Below are 19,213 nucleotides of genomic sequence, written 5' to 3'. Positions count from 1 at the left end.
TTCTAATATTAGATAAGTTTCCAGAGGCATTCAGCATTCAGATAGTAATTAGTGATAATTTGGTAATCTTCTAATTAGATAATTCCTGTGAATAATCCTAGTCACAGTTCCCTGTGTCTCTTATTTTGAGACCTTAGTCAAAGTAGACATTAATCACCTAGAGTTCCTGAGGATTTTTTTTTCTTTAATGTGGATTTAGGAAGACTTATAGATATCCAATTTCCTTACCTTGTTCAGCCTGTGCTCTACTCTGGAAACTAGAATAGATAATGCATGGCTTGAAGGCAGAAAGATTAAAGAAAGAATGGCATAGGGCAGAGGCCATGGCTGCTCCAGGGGAACTTGTTTCTCCTTTCCATTTTACTAATCAGATTCCCACATCCAAGGTAAGAGAAACCAAGGCAAACCATTCAATATCACAGTAATCCAAGTCTACGCCTCAACCAGTAATGCTGAAGAAGCTGAAGTTGAATGGTTCTATGAAGACCTACAAGACCTTTTAGAACTAACACCCCCAAAAGATGTCCTTTTCATTATAGGGGACTGGAATGCAAAAGTAGGAAGTCAAGAAACACTTGGAGTAACAAGCAAATTTGGCCTTGGAATACGGAAAGAAGCAGGGCAAAGGCTAATAGTGTTTTGCCAAGAGAATGCACTGGTCATAGCAAACACCCTCTTCCAACAACACAAGAGAAGACTCTACACATGGACATCACCAGATGGTCAATGCCAAAATCAGATTGATTTTGTTCTTTACAGCCAAAGATGGAGAAGCTCTATACACTCAGCAAAAACAAGACCAGGAGCTGACTGTGGCTCAGATCATGAACTCCTTATTGCCAAATTCAGACTTAAGTTGAAGACAGTGGGGAAAACCACTAGACAATTCAGGTATGACCTAAATCAAATCCCTTATGTTTATACAGTGGAAGTGAGAAATAGATTGAAGGGCGTAGATCTGATGGACAGAGTGCCTGATGAACTATGGATGGAGGTTCGTGACATTGTACAGGAGACAGGGATCAAGACCATCCCTATGAAAAGAAATGCAAAAAAGCAAAATGGCTGTCTGGGGAGGCCTTACAAATAGCTGTGAAAAGAAGAGAGGAGAAAAGCAAAGGAGAAAAGGAAAGATATAAGCATCTGAATGCAGAGTTCCAAAGAATAGCAAGAAGAGATAAGAAAGCTTTCCTCAGCGATCAATGCAAAGAAATAGAGGAAAACAACAGAATGGGAGAGACTAGAGATCTCTTCAGGAAAATTAGAGATACCAAGGGAACATTTCATGCAAAGATGGGCTCAATAAAGGACAGAAATGGTATGGACCTCACAGAAGCAGAAGATATTAAGAGGTGGCAAGAATACACAGAAGAACTGTACAAAAAAAGATCTTCACAACCAAGATAAGCACGATGGTGTGATCACTCACCTTCAGCCAGACATCCTGGAATGAGAAGTCAAGTGGGCCTTAGAAAGCATCACTACAAACAAAGGTAGTGGAGGTGATGGAATTCCAGTTGAGCTATTTCAAATCTTGAAAGGTGATGCTGTGAAAGTGCTGCACTCAATATGCTAGCAAATTTGGAAAACGCAGCAGTGGCCACAGGACTGGAAAAGGTCAGTTTTCATTCCCATCCCAAGGAAAGGCAATGCCAAAGAATGCTCAGACTACCGCACAATTGCATTCATCTCACATGTTAGTAAAGTAGTGCTCAAAATTCTCCAAGCCAGGCTTCAGCAATACATGAACCGTGAACTTCCAGTGTTCAAGCTGGTTTTAGAAAAGGCAGAGGAACCAGAGATCAAATTGCCAACATCCCCTGGATCATGGAAAAAGCAAGAGAGTTCCAGAAACACATCTCTTTCTGCTTTATTGACTATGCCAAAGCCTTTGACTGTGTGGATCACAATAAACTGTGGAAAATTCTGAAAGAGATGGGAATACCAGACCACCTGACCTCCTCTTGAGAAATCTGTGTGCAGGTCAGGAAGCAACAGTTAGAACTGGACATGGAACAACAGACTGGTTCCAAATAGGAAAAGGAATACGTCAAGGCTATATATTGTCACCCTGCTTATTTAACTTCTATGCAGAGTACATCATGAGAAACGCTGGGCTGGAAAAAGCACAAGCTGAATCTTGATTCAAGATTGCCGGGAGAAATATCAATAACCTCAGATATGCAGATGACACAACTCTCGTGGCAGAAAGTGAAGAGGAACTAAAATGCCTCTTGATGAAAGAGGAGAGTGAAAAAGTTGGCTTAAAGCTTGACATTCAGAAAACGAAGATCATGGCATCTGGTCCCATCACTTCGTGGAAAATAGATGGGAAAACAGTGTCAGACTTTATTTTTCTGGCCTCCAAAATCACTGCAGATGGTGACTGCAGCCATGAAATTAAAAGACGCTTACTCTTTGGAAGAAAATTTATGACCAATCTAGATAGCATATTGAAAAGCAGAGACATTACTTTGCCAACAAAGGTCCATCTAGTCAAGGCTATGGTTTTTCCTGTGGTCATATATGGATGTGAGAGTTGGACTATGAAGAAGGCTGAGTGCCGAAGAATTGATGCTCTTGAACTGTGGTGTTGGCGAAGACTCTTGAGAGTCCCTTGGACTACAAGGAGATCCAACCAAGCCATTCTGAAGATCAGCCCTGGCTGTTTTTTGGAAGGAATGATGCTAAAGCTGAAACTCCAGTACTTTGGCTACCTCATGTGAAGAGTTGACTCATTGGAAAGGACCCTGATGCTGGGAGGGATTGGGGGCAGGAGGAGAAGGGGATGACAGGATGAGATGGTTGGATGGCATCACCGACTAGATGGACGTGAGTTTGAGTGAACTCTGGGAGTTGGTGATGGACAGAGAGGCCTGGCGTGCTGCAGTTCATGGGGTTGCAAAGAGTCAGACATTACTGAGCAACTGAACTGAACTGAATCAGATTAGTTCTTCCTCCTAACTCAGGGAAACTTGGTTAGACCTGGGCTGAAAATGTGTGTTTCAATTATTTCCCCTTCTGAGAGGAGAAGTTGCCTTCTGGAGACAGAAGTAGAAAGGAATAACAGTTCTCCTAACAATATAATATATGCTTTGTTGAAAATTGCATGTCAATTTTGAGAAATTGAATTGTTTAAAGTTAGTCTTGTCTTACAAGGATTTAATGGTGAATTTAATACTTGGCTTTCTAAAGCTCTCAGATTACCTATCAGAATTTCCAAAAATTGTCCGCATTATAGAATTCACTAAATTATAACCTCAGCTTGAAAGACAGTTTTTTTTTAAGTGCCTTATTTTAATATGCAGAAACTACCTCCTCATATACAACTGCTGCTGCTGTTGCTAAGTCATTTCAGTCATGTCCGACTCTGTGCGACCCCACAGACGGCAGCCCACCAGGCTCCGCCGTCCCTGGGATTCTCCAGGCAAGAACACTGAAAAGGGTTGCCATTTCCTTCTCCAATGCATGAAAGTGAAAAGTGAAAATGAAGTTGCTCAGTCGCGTCCAACTGTTAGCGACCCCATCGACTGCAGCCTACCAGGCTCCTCCATCCATGGGATTCTCCAGGCAAGAGTACTGGAGTGGGGTGCCATTGCCTTCTCCACGTATACAACTAGTTCTGGCCAAAATGCAGAGCCATTTTACTTTTTAACCTTTCCAGATGTCATCTGTTCCATATGTTAATATGGAATTGTGGCCTGTTTGTAGTATAACAGTTATAACAATGACAGGGTCCCAGTCCTCCAGGAGACAAAAGTGAGTGGGAGGAGACTGTTAATTATCATCCAGTACAGGCTTAAATGCTCTATGAGTGTAAAGGATACAGTGGGCTTCCCAGGTAGTGCTACAGGTAAAGAACCAGCCTCCCAGTGCAGGAGACGTTCATGTAACAATTAGATGCTGTCCTTATACATTTTGTTTCTACATGTGCCTACAATACATTGATATCATTTTTGCTTTCAACAATCACCACCTTTTGCGTAATTTCAATAGAAATTAGAAAAGTCTTCATATTTATTTACTCACATAGTGACCATTTCTGGTTCTCTTTCTTCTTTTCTGTAGATTAAGATTGTCATCTGGTATCATTGCCTTTGTGCTTGAAGAACTTCCTTTAATCTTTTTGTAGTGAAGTTCTGTTTTCATGAATTCTTCTGGATATTATATATGTGAACGAATATTTTGCCATTTTTTAAAAATATTTATATTATTTATTTAATTATTTAATATATATATATACTTTAACAAAAGTGGGAACATTAATATATTTATGGGAGGAGAAAACACAATGGCAGGCAGCACATTTTTCAATCCCCAACTGATAACATCAAACAATTCAGGCTTCATTTTAGTGGATAACAGCACCATTCATTCTTCCCTGAAACTGGAATTTAAATCTATTTTCACGGGGTAAGAGTTCTAGGTTCCAAAACTCCCATCTCCTCTCCCCACCCCTGGTACTTTCAGGTACTTGGCTTGGCTTGCATTGTTTCTGAAAAGAAGTCTTCTGCCTTCTTTGTGTGTTTTGTGTTCTCTTTCTCTGGCTGCTTTTAATATTTCCACTGTATCTCTGGTTTATTTACTTATGTTGTTGGTATTATTCCTGGGTCTGTTTTTATTAATTAACGTCTCTCCTTATTCTGGGTTGTATTTCCTTGCTTCTTTATGTACCTTGTGGATTTTTAGTGGATGCCAGACATTTGAATTTTACTTTGTTGGAGGCTGTTTTTTGTTTGTTTGTTTTGTTTTTGATGTCTGATCTTATTTATTTGTTACTCTTAGAACATCTCATTTTTGACTGGACTTGGAAGTAGATGCTCCCAGAGAGGACAGCCTCCGTCTCTTGGCAGTTTGTTCCTGCCATTTTTCTTTGGCTTCCTTCAATCTCTTGACCAAAAGTTTAGCATTCTGCAGCCTCTTCCTTTTTTTTCTCGAGTACGCTGTTTCTTCAGAGCAATAAGCCTGTGTTTGTGTTTCGGAACATGGGAAGTAACAAGATGCTTAATCTTGGGTGCTTTGGTCCTAGGTAACTATGTTATTATCATTGTATGGTTATTTTTATATTCTTGCAAACATTGCTGAACTTTGTTCTGTGATGTAGTTAACTTGGTAGCAGTTTGATACTTTCGAGAGGCTTTCTTTCTGTTAAGTACTGTCCTAAACAGCCTTTAGTCTAGGATTAATTTTGCTTCACTATTGAGGCCATACCCTCTGGGTACTTTGCCCAGTACCTTGTCAGAGTTTTTTCCTAGTTGGAACACGAACTTTTGTCTAGTGCTGTACGAGTATCAGGGTTTGTTCCTTCTGCTTATTTTAGTTGGTTCTTTCCCAAGCCTCAGATTGTGTCTTTTCTCATACGTACCGATCAGTGCTCAGCTGAAGATCTGAGGGAACGCCAGAGATCTCTGGAGTTCTCCCCCTGTGTACATCCTTTCTCTCTGTGTTGCTATTTAATCTAGCTGTCTCAGCCTCCCAGACTCCCAACTTCATCTCTTCTGCCCAGGAGACTGCTGGGCTCTGAATGGATTCTTCCTGTCTATGGTGCAGTCTGAAGACTCTCTTTAGGCAGCAATCTGCAATAATAATGGGGCTCACATTTTGTTTCCTGTGTTCACTATCACTGTCCTGTGCTCCCTGATGTCCAATGCCTGGAAATCCTTGATGCATAATTTGTTCAGTGTTTTAGTTATTCTAATTGTTTTGTTTGAATTAGGATCAATTCAGTTCCTATTACCATAACAGAAGTTCTCATTCATATTTCTATTCATATTCGTATTTTCTAAACATTTTTGCTTTTAGACAAACGTGTAGACATGTAAACATGTAGACAACTAATGAAAATATATCAATATTTACTTGCTCTTTGACTCTTGTCTCCTCAGGATGTAATGTGGTCATTGCGTCCCGTAAGTTTGATAGGTTAAAATCTGCTGCCGATGAACTGAATGCCAGTCTGCCTCCCAGCATCCAGGCTCAAGTTACTCCCATAAAATGTAACATCCGCAATGAAGAGGAGGTAAAGCTAATCTCTCTTTTTTTAAAAATTGAAATATAGTTGATTTACAATGTCATGTTTAATTTTTGCTGCATAGCAAAGTGACTCAGTTATATATATGTGTGTGTGTATCCTTTTTCATATTCTTTTCCATTATGGTTCATCACAGGATATTGAATATAGTTTCATATGCTATATAGTAGGACCTTGTTGTTTATCCATCCTTTATATAATAACTTATATCTGCTAATCCCACACTCCCAATTCTTCCGTCCTCCTTGGCAACCACAAATCTGTTCTGTATATCTGTGAGTCTGTTTTTGTCTTGTAGATATGTTGATTTGTGTCATATTTTAGATTCCACATATAAGTGACATCATATAGTATTTGTTTTTCTTATTTCACATAGTATGGTATTTTCAAGGTCCAATCCATGTTGCTGAGTTCTGAGTTCAGTTGCTCAGTCATGTCCGACTCTTTGCGACCGCATGAACTGCAGCACGCCAGGCCTCCCTGTCCATCACCAACTCCCGGAGTCCACCCAAACCCATGTCCATTGTGTTGATGATGTCATCCAACCATCTCATCCTCTGTCATCCCCTTCTCCTCCTGCCCTCAATCTTTCCCAGCATCAGGGTCTTTTCAAATGAGTCAGCTCTTTGCATCAGGTGACCAAAGTATTGGAGTTTCAGCTTCAACATCAGTCCGTCCAATGAACACCCAGGACTGATCTCCTTTAGGATGGACTGATTGGATCTCCTTGCAGTCCAAGAGACTCTCAAGAGTCTTCTCCATCACCACAGTTCAAAAGCATCAATTCTTTAGCGCTCAGCAAGTAGCCTCAGGAGAAAGAGAGGAAGGGAAGACATGGAGGGAAGCTAACCAAGAACAGTTTAGTCTGGAGGCTACCTTTCATGCCTTCTGCCTTTTAACTCGTTTTGTAATGTCTATTTCATCACTCCTCAATATTCTGAGTTGGTTGTTTACAGATTCAGTTCAGTTCAGTTCAGTTACTCAGTCATATCCAACTCTTTGCGACCTCATGAACTACAGCACACCAGGCCTCCCTGTCCATCAACAACTCGCGGAGTCCACCCAAACCCATGTCCATTGAGTCGGTGATGCCATCCAACCATCTCATCCTCCGTCGTCCCCTTCTCCTACTGCCCTCAATCTTTCCCGGCATCAGGGTCTTTTCAAATGAGTCAGCTCTTTGCATTGGGTGGCCAAAGTATTGGAGTTTCAGCTTCAACATCAGTCCTTCCAGTGAACACCCAGGATATTATATATATTTACATTTTAAAGATTATTACAGATTATTGGATGAGTGATCCAAATCCTTGGATAAATCTTGTCATCAAAATTCTAAATTTAGCATATGATCTATGGGTATTGAAGCATATTGATATGAAGCATATTGAAGCATATGGGTATTTAGCATATTGATCTATGGGTGACACAGGGTTTTCAGGTTTATTCATTGTGACTACATCTTCATTTATTATGGTTCTCTGAGTTACTATTCACTGTGAAATATTGTAAGGTCTGCTACTTTCCTAAAGCAGATGATAAAGTCCAAGTAGCAAGTTAGTTATTAACCAGTTCACTCTTAAAATTTGATTTGTTTGCTGGAGTATAATTGATGTACAATATTACATAAGTTCCAGGTGTATAATATAGTGATTCATAATTTTTAAAGGTGATACTCCATTTATAGTTACCATAAAATATTTGCTGTATTCCCCATATTGTATAATATATTCATTTAACTTATTTTATACCTCATAGGCTGTAGCTCCTAATCTCTTACCGCTACATTGTTGCTCCCTGCTTCCTTCTTGACACTGGTAACCACTGGTTTATGCTCTGTCTCTATGAATCTGCTTCTTTTTTTTGTTATATTCACTAGTTTGTTGTACTTTTTAGATTCTACATATAAATGCTGTCATACCGTATTTGTCTGTAACTAGTTCACTTTTACTGTTTTTCTCTAGGTAAACAGTTTGGTCAAATCTACCTTAGATGTTTATGGTAAGATCAATTTCTTAGTAAACAATGGAGGAGGCCAGTTCTTCTCTCCTGCTGAAAAAATCAGTTCAAAGGGGTGGCATGCTGTGATTGAAACCAACCTGACGGGCACCTTCTACATGTGCAAAGCAGGCAAGTGTGATCAATAATCCAAAAAGTCAAAGTGTGTTTATGTTAAAATCATAGGGTACCCAACAATTATTGTCATCAACACTTATTGCCCTAATTTAACTTATATACAATATAGCCATGTAAATTGCTACATTTCTGGAGAATAATTTGGCAGTATTTTAAAAATATGAATTTGCTTGATCTGTTGATTTCATTTCTAGGAAGTTATCATGTTAAAATGATTAAGAATTTGTACAAAGATATAGCTACAAAGTGCTTCATTAAATTAAGGAAGACTCCATACTTATTTTGTTTTTAAGAAATGAATCTGTTAAATCTGTTGTAAGGACCTATTAATTCCATGAAACCTTCAAGGAGAATACCAGAGTCCACATTTTTTCTGACTAATAAGTAACTAGCACACATGCATAGTTTTTAGATTAAAGGTTATCTTTCATAGGTGGTCATATTCAACCCTGAAATTAGATAACTGAAGAGTTTCCTTACAAGCTATTCAAGACATTTCTATGCTGCATAATGTGAAATGAGTATAATTGTGACCCACAGGGTCTTCATCCCAACATGGATTAGGCTTTATATTCTTAGCATTTCTAAATCAAAGGTCTTACAGACATTTTCAGGCTTTATCTTTGTCTAACTGGTAATACAGAGTTCTGTATTAATTGTGATAACAGGATTGACTGCTGAAGTGTAGAGATCCAGAAGAATATAGGAGCTTGAATAAGATTTCTCCTTCACATAAAAATTCAAGGTGTATAGTCCAGGGATAGTGTGGTAGTTTCATAATCATTAGGGAATAAGGATCTTTCTACTTATTTACTGTCTTTAACATGTCCATCCCCTAGTCCAGAATGGCTGCTTCAGTTCCTGCCATCATAACTGCATTCGCGACAGCAGGAATTCAGAGAAGTATAAAACTCATTCTTTTTAACAGCAGTGTCTGGAAGTTAAAAAAAAAAAATTCAGAGAAGTGTAAAACTCATTCTTTTTAACAGCATTGTCTAGAAGTGGCTTCCCTGGTGGTTCAGTGGGTAAAGTGTCTGCCTACAATGCGGGAGACCCGGGTTCGATCCCTGGGTCGGGAAGATCCCCTGGTGAAGGAAATGGCAACCCACTCCAGTACTTTTGCCTGGAAAATCCCATGGACTGAGAAGCCTGGTAGGCTACAGTCCATGGGGTGGCAAAGAGTCGGATACGACTGAGCGACTTTCCTTTCCTTTCCTTTTCTTTTGTCTGGAAGTAGCGCCATTACATTTACTGGCATTCATAATCAACTAGAACTCAGTTAAATGATTATACCTACCTATAAGTGATACTGGGAAATAGAATCTTTAGCTATGTCCCTAAGTACAGATTCAGTTTCTTGTAAGAAGAGGAGAATGAGTACTAGGAGACAGGCTTTAGTCTCTAACTCAGCCTTCATAGTTCAGCACTTTGACATCTTCTAGCACTCAAGTCAGCAATCTCTTGCAAACCTGAAGTTCCATTAATTAGAACTTTGCAGAGTCTAGATTCAGTTATGCTGCTTATTAGCCAGAACTGAATTAAAGAATCCAAGGCCTATAGTTTTTATTTTGTTTTTACTTTAAACAATGGGACCTAGCTTTTGGTTTTGACAGCAAGGACTATGGGACATACATTTTTCTATACCAGAATAATAATAGTGAAAAACTGAAAACCATTTAAATATTTTAAAGTAAAATATTAGTTGAGTGAAGTTTTATACATCTATAGGATAAAGTACTATGCAGCCACTAAAAATATAGGTACAAAAGTCTACTTCTCAGTGTGAAAAAATAGTCCTAGATATCACTGAGTGGGAAAAAAAAAAGGTTTAAAACACTCTATCCAGTGTGATCACATTTCTGCAAAAAACAGTATGTATTTATTATATGGCTGTATATAAATAGACATAATTCTGAAAGAATTTCTAATAAAACATTGACATCTCTGGGAGGTAAAATTACATATTATTTTCATCTTTTTCTTTTTGCTTCTCTGCTTTTTCTAATTTTTCTAAATGGAATGTGTATTGTTTATGTAATTAAGATGATTTAAGTCATGACTGCCCTGAAGTTTCAGCTTCTTCAGCTTGTACTCTTTGACACCATATGTGGCTGTTAAAGAACTGTGTAAAGATCCACATTTAAATTTCTGGTGAATTTAGACTTTTCTATAACCTTTAATTATTCATTTTACTAATGTAGAAATTTTTTTCTCTCCATTTATTTTTGGAAAAATTTTGAATATATGAAAAAGTTAAAGAAATAATGCAATGAACTCTTCTAAGGCATACCTTGTTTTATTATGTTTTGTTTTATTGCTCATTGAGCAAATCTGTCAGCGATGTTGTTCTAACAGCTTTTGCTTACTTTGGGTCTCTGTGTCATATTTTGGTAATGAGCACAATATTTCAAATTTTTTCATTATTATATTTGTTATGATGATATGTGATCAGTGATCTTTGATGTTACCATTGCAAAAAGATTATGACTTGCTGAAGGCTCAGGTGATGGTTAGCATTTTTTAGTTATCAGAGATGTTATGGGGAGGGAGGTGGGAGGGGGGTTCATGTTTGGGAACACATGTAAGAATTAAAGATTTTAAAATTAAAAAAATAAAAAACTATTAAAAAGAATAAAAAAATTAAGTTTGTACTTTTTTTTTTAGACATAATGCTGTTGTATATTTAATAGACTATAGTATAGTGTAAATATAACTTTTATATGCACTGGGAAAGAAAAAAATTTGTGTGATTCACTTTATTACAATATTGCATTATTGTGGTGGTCTGGAACTGAACTTACCGTCTCTCTGAGCCCTGCCTGTATACCTTTCATTTAGATTCACCAGGTGCTGACATTTTGCTGCATTTGCATTCTCTAATCTCTGTGTCTTTCCCCCTCTCATCCTCGCTCCCTTTCTATCTCACCTCAACCCCCCACACCCTTTTCACGAATAATTTAAAAGTGAATTGCATACATCATCACACTTTTACTTACATTTTTAAAGAATAAAGAAATGTTTCCTATGCAATTGCAATACCATTATCACACCAAAGGAAATATACAGTAATTCAGTAAGATCAATTATCACATAATCATATTGGAATTTCCCTTAAAATCTAGTAGTGTTGGTGATATTATTCCGAGACTTATGGTGTGTAGTGTGGGCTAAAGCGAGTAAATCCGTTCAGTTCAGTTCAGTTGCTCAGTCGTGTCTGACTCTTTGTGACCTCATGGACTGCAGCATGCCAGGCCTCCTGTCTCTGTAAATTAGTTATTTTAGTACAATTGAGAACCAAGATTTTTGGCATTGGCAAAAGGAGAAGTGAATGTAGACGGATGAGGCTGAATAAAGACCCCTGTAGTCCAGGATTTAATTAGAAACATTAGCATGGACTCAAGATATATTTTTTCTTTAAAATAAAATATATATTCCCTGGCTTTGTCCCCCGAAAAGAAACAGTTATTAATTCAGCGACAGTGTGTCCTCCTAGCATCCTTTATGTGATCTCTGAATGTTATTTCCAATTAAAAGGAACTGGGATTCCTTAGTGAAACAGCTTATTACAGGTCTGGGGGAGGAAATGTGCACGATAAGCCTAGAATATTTTGTTCCAGCAGAAATTTAGGAAGCTATATGGATATGTTACTGAACCAAACTTGGGTCTGCTCACTTGCATGTGGTGAAGCCAGTCAACCGAATGTTGGGTTGCCGTGAAGGAAAGTATGGGGAGAGTGAGCAGCTTATGCTCAAAAGATGGGAACTCCCTACCAGCTTTCAGGGAAGGGTTTTGTGGGTTTTTCCCGTAACTTTGTTGATTTATTTATTTTACTTTTGGCTGTCCTGGGTCTTGTTGCTGCTCCGACTTTTCTGTAGTGTGGAGAGCGGGGCCTACTCTAGTTGCAGTGGGAAGGCTTCTCATTGCAGTGGCTTCTCTTATTGTAGAGCACAGGCTCCAGGGCAGGCGAGCTTCAGTGGTTGCAGCACCTGGGCTCAGCAGTTGAGGCGCCTGGGCTCTAGAGCACAGGCTCAGTAGTTGTGGCGTGCCAGCTTTAGTTGCTCTGCAGCCCGTGGGATCTTCACAGATGGGAGATGGAATCCCTGTGTCCTTCGTTGGCATGCAGACTCTTTATCACTGAGCCACCAGGGAAGCCCCAAGGGAGAGGTTTTAACCTCAGTGTTAGGGAGGGAGCTGCAGGGCAGGTGATCAGCTCGTGCACAATGTTCAGCTTGGTTGGCGTCCAGGTGAAGTTTTGAGCGTCAGTGATCTTTTGGTTTCAACTGGTCTAGTGTATGCGTGCTTGCAGTCAGCAGTTTTCATCTGGTGAGGGTCTTCCTGTAAAAACAACTTAGGAATGTGTGTCAGGCCTTTATCTGTATCTTTCAGGGAACTGGAAGTTTGATGACTCTGCTATGTGTCTGATTTATAAGTTTTTACCAGTTTCCCAGCCCAACAGCCATTCTTTGTTTCTACATCTTCACACTTCCTAATTATTAATTCTTTTTTTAAAAATTGTTTAGTTCTTTATTTGGCTGCATTGGGTCTCAGTTGTGGCAAGTAGGATCTTCGAGTTACGGCACGTGGAATCTAGTTCCCTGACCAGGGATCGAACCCAGGCCCCTTGCATTGGGAGCATGCAGTTTTAGCTGTTGGACCAGTTGCTTAGTCATGTCCAACTCTCTGCAACCCATGGACTATAGCTCACCAGGCTCCTCTGTCCATGGAATTCTCCAGACAAGAATACTGGAGTGGGTTGCCATTCCCTTCTCCAGGGGATCTTCCCAACCCAGGGATCGAACCTGGGTCTCTTGCATTGTAGGCAAATTCTTTACTGTCTGAGCCACCAGGGAAGCCCCGCAGAAAGTCTATATAGGGTAATTTAAATAAATTTATTTTCATTTCTTTTGCTAATAGCCAATAATTTTATGATTAAAAACATATTTGATACATGTATACTGCTTTATTTTCATTTCCAAACTTTTCTTGGCTATTCACGACCATTTATTGTATTCAGATGAATTTTATATATTCATACTTCTTCAAAAATCCTGTTGGGAATTTGATTAAAATTGTATTAAATTTATTAGTCATGTGGAAATAATTAGCATATTTTAGTATTGTCTCATTATAACATGTCTTTTCATTGATGGACTCATATATTTTGGCAAAGGTTTGTGGTTCTTACTGTATAGATCTCATATGCTTGTTTTTATTAAGGTTGAAAAGTGAGTGTTAGTCACTCAGTCTTGTCTGAATCTTTTTGACCCCATGGACTGTAGCCCACCAGGCTCCTCTGTCCATGGAATTCTCAAGTAAGAGTGCTAGAGTGGGTAGCCATTCTCTTCTCCAGGATCTTCCCTACTCAGGGATCGAACCTGGTCCCCTGCATTGCAGGCAGATTCTCTGCTGTCTGAGTCCACCAGGGAAGGCTAGGTGTTTTTGATCACTGTTGCTATCTTGAACGGGCTCTTTTTTTTTCCCAGTTATTTTCAACTGGATTATTGTTGGTTTACAGAAGAATTTTTCAAATTTATTTTGTTGCTTTATATAATGGCTTGTCAAATTAGTCTGTTGGGTTTTCTAGGTATGTAATCAGGCTGTCTAAAAATAACTACTGTGCTATTTCTTAGAGTCAAAGATGTAGCCAATTGTGAAACGCATCATCATTTTACATACTAAGAAAGTAAAAACAATGTAATTGTAATTGTAAGATGTCACCAACAGTAAGACATAACCTAATTTCAGCAGTTTGAAAACAGTATGAAAAAATTGTCTTAGATTTAAAAAATATTCAATTTTATGTTTTCTTGTGGTTTTATCTCCTTTTTTTCTGTCATAACACGATTTGGCGAGAATTCGCTAGAAAGCATTAAATAATAGTGGGTAGACAAGCTTACTTTTGCTCAAGCTTTTAACAGAAATAGGTATTGAATTATTCCCTGGTCTTTCCATTCTAAAAATTGGACTTCCACTGAAGTGACCCCGATGTACATCTCTAATATTGCCTTGATTTGTGTGAATAGAAAGTTTGCCTAAATTTCAAATTGCCCTCAAAAAAGATAAAATATTTACAAATAAAGTTAGCAGAATAGTATAAGGTTTATATGCCAACAACTGCAAAACATTGCTGAGAAATGTGAGATGTAGATAAATGGAAAGACATTCTGTGTTTATGAATTGAAAGACTCAATATTTTTAAGATGGTAGTTCTTTCCAAATTGATCTGTTGGTTCGATGCAGTCCTTATCAATCCTTTTGCAAAAATTGACAAACTGATATGGCCATGCAAAGGACTCAAAATAGCCAAAGAAATTTTACAAAAGAAGAAATACTTCTTGATTTCAAAACTGTTTATTGATTTTAAGATGAGACAGTATAATACTGGTATAAGAATAGATGTATAGATCAATGAAACAGAATTGAGGATCCAGAAGTAAATTCTTATATTTATGTTCAATTGATTTTCATCAGATGTGCCGAGGCAGTTCTATGGGGAAATGATAGTGTCATCAACAAATGGTGCTGGGAGAGTTGGATATCCACATGCAAAAGAGTCTTAACTCACATAATAAATAAAAGTTAACTGAAAGTCCAAAATTAGGATCATGGACCTACATGCAGGAAGTAAAATTATAAAACTTTTAGAAGCAAGTAAGGGAGAAAATCTTTATGACTTTGGGTTAGGCAGAATCCTAAGATACCCACCAAAAATACATCCATTAAATAAAAAATTGTAATTGGACTAATAAAAATTAAACATGTTTGTGCTTCAAATGACACCAATAAGAAAATGAAAAAATAAACCACAGACTGGGAGGAACGTTTTACAAATCACATATCTGATAACAGACATATCCAGAATATACAAAAAGTCTTACAAAAGCAACCCAAATTTTAAAAAAAAGGCAAAAGATTTGAATAGGTAGGTCACCAAATAAGATATAAATGGTGAATAAGCACATGAGAAGATTCTTAACACCATTTAAGTCATTGCTGCTGCTGCTGCTAAGTCGCTTCAGTCGTATCCGACTCTGTGTGACCCCATAGACGGCAGCCCACCAGGCTCCCCCGTCCCTGGGATTCTCCAGGCAAGAACACTGGAGTGGGTTGCCATTTCCTTCTCCAATGCATGAAAGTGAAAAGTGAAAGTGAAGTCGCTTGGTCGTGTCTGACTCTGTGCAACCCCGTAGATGGCAGCCCACCAGGCTCCTCCATCCATGGGATTCTCCAGGCAAGAGTACTGGAGTGGGGTGCCATTGCTTTCTCCGGTTTAAGACATTAAGAAAATGCAAATCAAAGTCTCAGTAAAATAGCACTCTATGCCCATTAGAATGGCTTTAACCAAACAGCCAGATAATTTTGTGGAGAAACTGTAACCCTCCTGCATTTCTGATGAGAATGTAAAATAGTGAAAACACTTTGGAAAACAGTTAAGCAGTTTCTTAAAAAGTTAAGCATGGATTTAACATGTATGTGTGTTTATTAGTCGCTCAGTTGTGTCAGACTATTTGCGACCCCATGGACTGTAGCCCTCCAGGCTCCTCTGTCAGTGGAATTTTCCAGGCACGAATACTGGTTGTTACTGTTCAGTCACTCAGTTGTGTCCAGCTCTTTGCAATCTCATGGACTGCAGCATGCCAGGTTTCCCTCTCCGTCACCATCCACCAGAGCTTGCTCAAACTCATGTCCGTTGAGTTGGTGATGCCATCTAACCATCTCATTCTGTTGTCCCCTTCTCCTCCTGCCTTCTGTCTTTCCCAGCATCAGGGTCTTTTTCTAATGAGTCAGCTCTTTACATCAGGTGGCCAAATTATTGGAGCTTCAGCTTCAGCATCAGTCCTTCCAGTGAATATTCAGGATTAATTTCCTTTAGGATTGACTGGTTTGATCTCCTTGCAGTCCAAGGGACTCTCAAGAGTCTTCTCCAGTAACACGGTTCAAAATCATCAATTCTTCAGTGCCTTAATAAATATTTTATAAAAAGAAAATATAAATTACAATTTAAAAAATATATAAGCAGCAAGCTGGAATGGTATCAGGGAAGAGTCAAGTACTATTTAATTGGGCTTCCCTTGTGGCTCAGCTGTTAAAGAATCTGCCTGCAATGTGGGAGACCTGGGTTCCATCCCTGGGTTGGGAAGATCCCCTGGAGAAGGGAAAGGTTACCCACTCCAGTATTCTGGCCTGGGGAATTCCATGGACTGTATAGTCCATGGGGTCACAGAGAGTCGAACACAACCGAGCCACTTTCACTTTCTTTTCACTTCAATGCTCAGCCTTCCCTATGGTCCAACTCTCACATCCATACATGACTGCAGGAAAAACCATGGACGTTTGTTAGCAAAGTAATGTCTCTGCTTTTTAATATGCTGTTTAGGTTTGTCATTGCTTTTCTTCCAAGGAGCAAGTGTCTTTTAATTTCATGGCTGCAGTCACCATCTGCAGTGATTTTGGAGCCCAGGAATACTGGAGTAGGTAGCTATTTACTTCTCCAGGGGATCTTCCTAACCCAGGGATTGAACCAGGGTCTCCTGCATTGCAGGTAGCTTTTTTTTACCATCTGAGCTACCAGATCATATGCAGATTTAGCATATGACAGAGCAATTCCACTCGTAGGTATCTCCCTACTAGAAGTAAAAGCATATGTCCACACAAAGACTTGTATTCATAATCACCCAAAAGTGGAAAGTTTCCAGTTCATCAGTTGGTGAATGGGTAAATAAAATATGGAATGTACACACAATAGAATACTATATAGCAATAAAAAGTAACACTTTTATTTTCGTGTGTTGCAATATGGATGAACCTCCCCCAAACTATTCTGAGTTAAAGAAGGCAGACACAAATGACCAAATAAATGAAATATTCAGAAAGGGCAAATCTACAGAAAGAGAATGTAGATGAATGTTTGCTTGGGGATGAGTTGGACTGCAAATGGTCACAAAGGGACTCTTTGGAGTAAAGGAAATATTTGAAAACTGGATTGTGATGTGTATTTATTAAAAACCATTAAGTCATACACAGAAAATGGATGAATCTTGTTATCTATATGTGCTGCCAAAGCAAGCACAAAATTTTATGATATGTAAATTGTACCTCAATATTTTTATTAAAAAATATAAATTAGAATTTTAAAAATATCATATAAGCAGCAAGCTGGAGCACAGTTTCAGGGAAGAGTCAGGGCACTATTTAATAGGATTGTCTTTCTGTCTCCTGCAGTTTACAACTCCTGGATGAAAGAACATGGAGGCTCTATTGTCAATATCACTGTACTTACTAAAAATGGATTTCCGGGAGCTGTGTAAGCACTTACATTTTTTCCTCCTACGTCTTTGGGTTTGTCTTACATTTTTTCCTCCTACGTCTTTGGGTTTGTGCGTTGAATAGCTGGGGAGTAGGTAGAGCGATTTTCTTAAATAGAGATCATTAACCCCTTTAATGCATCGTGACTTCAATGCTTAAAATTCGCTTTATTGAACTTTGAAAGGTACTTCTAAAACATTACCATTCATATTAGGATTACCCAATTTTCCAAGGAAATAAAAACAGTAATAGGCCCAGTTAAATAATTTTTTTTATCAGTATGTCCCAAATATCTCATGGAGCATTCCTGTTGTTTTTGTTTGTTTTGGCTACACAGTGTGCACTTGAGGGTTTTTAATTCTCTCACCAGGGATAGAACCCATGCCCTCCTGCAGTGGAAGGGTGGAGTCCTAACCACTGGACTGCCAGGGAATTTCCTCATGGGGCATGCTTATGCTAAAAATGATTTGTTGTCTCCTGTAAAAATTCACATTTAACTGAATGTCTTGTATTTTATCTGGCAGTCCTAATCCAGATGTAACTAAATGTGTCTGGAGACATCTTTTTGGTTAAAATGAGGAAATGAAACTAATCTATGCTAATTTAGTTTTGAGCATTGTGAATATACCTATCCAGATTTAAATAGAACTGCTAGTAAATTCGGAGAAGGCAATGGCACCCCACTGCAGTACTCTTGCCTGGAAAATCCCATGGACAGAAGAACCTGGTAGGCTGCGGTCCATGGGGTCGCGAAGAGTCGGACACGACTGAGTGACTTCCCTTTCACTTTTCACTTTCATGCATTGGAGAAGGAAATGGCAACCCACTCCAGTGTTCTTGCCTGGAGAATCCCAGGGACAGGGGAGCCTGGTGGGCTGCCATCTATGGGGTCACATAGAGTCGGACACGACTGAAGTGACTTAGCAGCAGCAGCAGCTAGTAAATTATTGTTCCATAATAGAATTTGACCTATTTGACTCTGATTCTGATTTTGATAAATTTTTATTTTGGAAACTGATTTTTAAAATTTTTTTAAACTTTTTTATTTTATATTGGTTTATAGTTGGTTAACATTTCTTTTTAAAGAAAGTGAATTAACAGCCTACTGGCACAGTAGATTCTTTCATAATAGCTAAAAGGCTACTCAAAACAGAAAGTTGCAAAACAACATACCAGGAAGCTACTTGACCAAGTTTAATAGTTAAAGAGTATGATTTTAAAAAAAAAATGAGTTATGCTGATTTCTTTTATATCTTGTAAGCTCTGATTCTTTCCATTTTTAAATTAAAATTTTATAAAAAAAACTTTGCAACATAGAATTTCTGTTTTTGTGAAGTAGACCTATCTTAGTATTAAATTATGCATGCTAGTTTAAACAAACGTTTAAACAAACAACTATATAATGTAGAAAGTCAGGTCCTCTGTACTCTTTCATCCCAGAGATAACCTGTTGAGTAAGATGGTGATCTTAATCCCTCTACAATTAGTAAGTAATTGATAAGGCAATAATTTGGTACTGTGTTAATATTGTTTGCCGCCATGATTTTAGCAACCATTGTTGACCCTTTTGTGAATTACTCATTACCGTGGGGCTGTGAAAATGTTGGTTTTTCTGATTTCATAATTGCTTCTATGCTTTTTAGTTGATGGTACAGTGCTTAGTCAGTCATGTCCGACTCTTTGCAATCCCATGGACTGTAGCCCACCAGGCTCCTCTGTTCATGGGATTCTCTAGGCAAGAA

General features: G+C 38.5%; 1 protein-coding gene across 2 annotated transcripts in view; it reads left to right on the top strand.

Moving 5' to 3' along the window:
• PECR (peroxisomal trans-2-enoyl-CoA reductase) overlaps positions 1-19,213 on the top strand; it is a 50,869-nt gene that overhangs the window by 9,699 nt on the left and 21,957 nt on the right. For both annotated transcript variants that reach the window (XM_052635675.1, XM_052635674.1), the window contains exons 2-4: positions 5,886-6,019; positions 7,993-8,158; positions 17,388-17,469. In XM_052635675.1, the coding sequence (XP_052491635.1) occupies positions 5,886-6,019; positions 7,993-8,158; positions 17,388-17,469 (382 nt within the window). The remainder of the gene's footprint in view (positions 1-5,885; positions 6,020-7,992; positions 8,159-17,387; positions 17,470-19,213) is intronic.

The sequence above is a fragment of the Budorcas taxicolor genome, chromosome 2, assembly GCF_023091745.1.
Source record: "Budorcas taxicolor isolate Tak-1 chromosome 2, Takin1.1, whole genome shotgun sequence".
Classification (NCBI taxonomy): domain Eukaryota; kingdom Metazoa; phylum Chordata; class Mammalia; order Artiodactyla; family Bovidae; genus Budorcas; species Budorcas taxicolor.
This window is presented reverse-complemented; position numbering and strand designations above follow the sequence as displayed.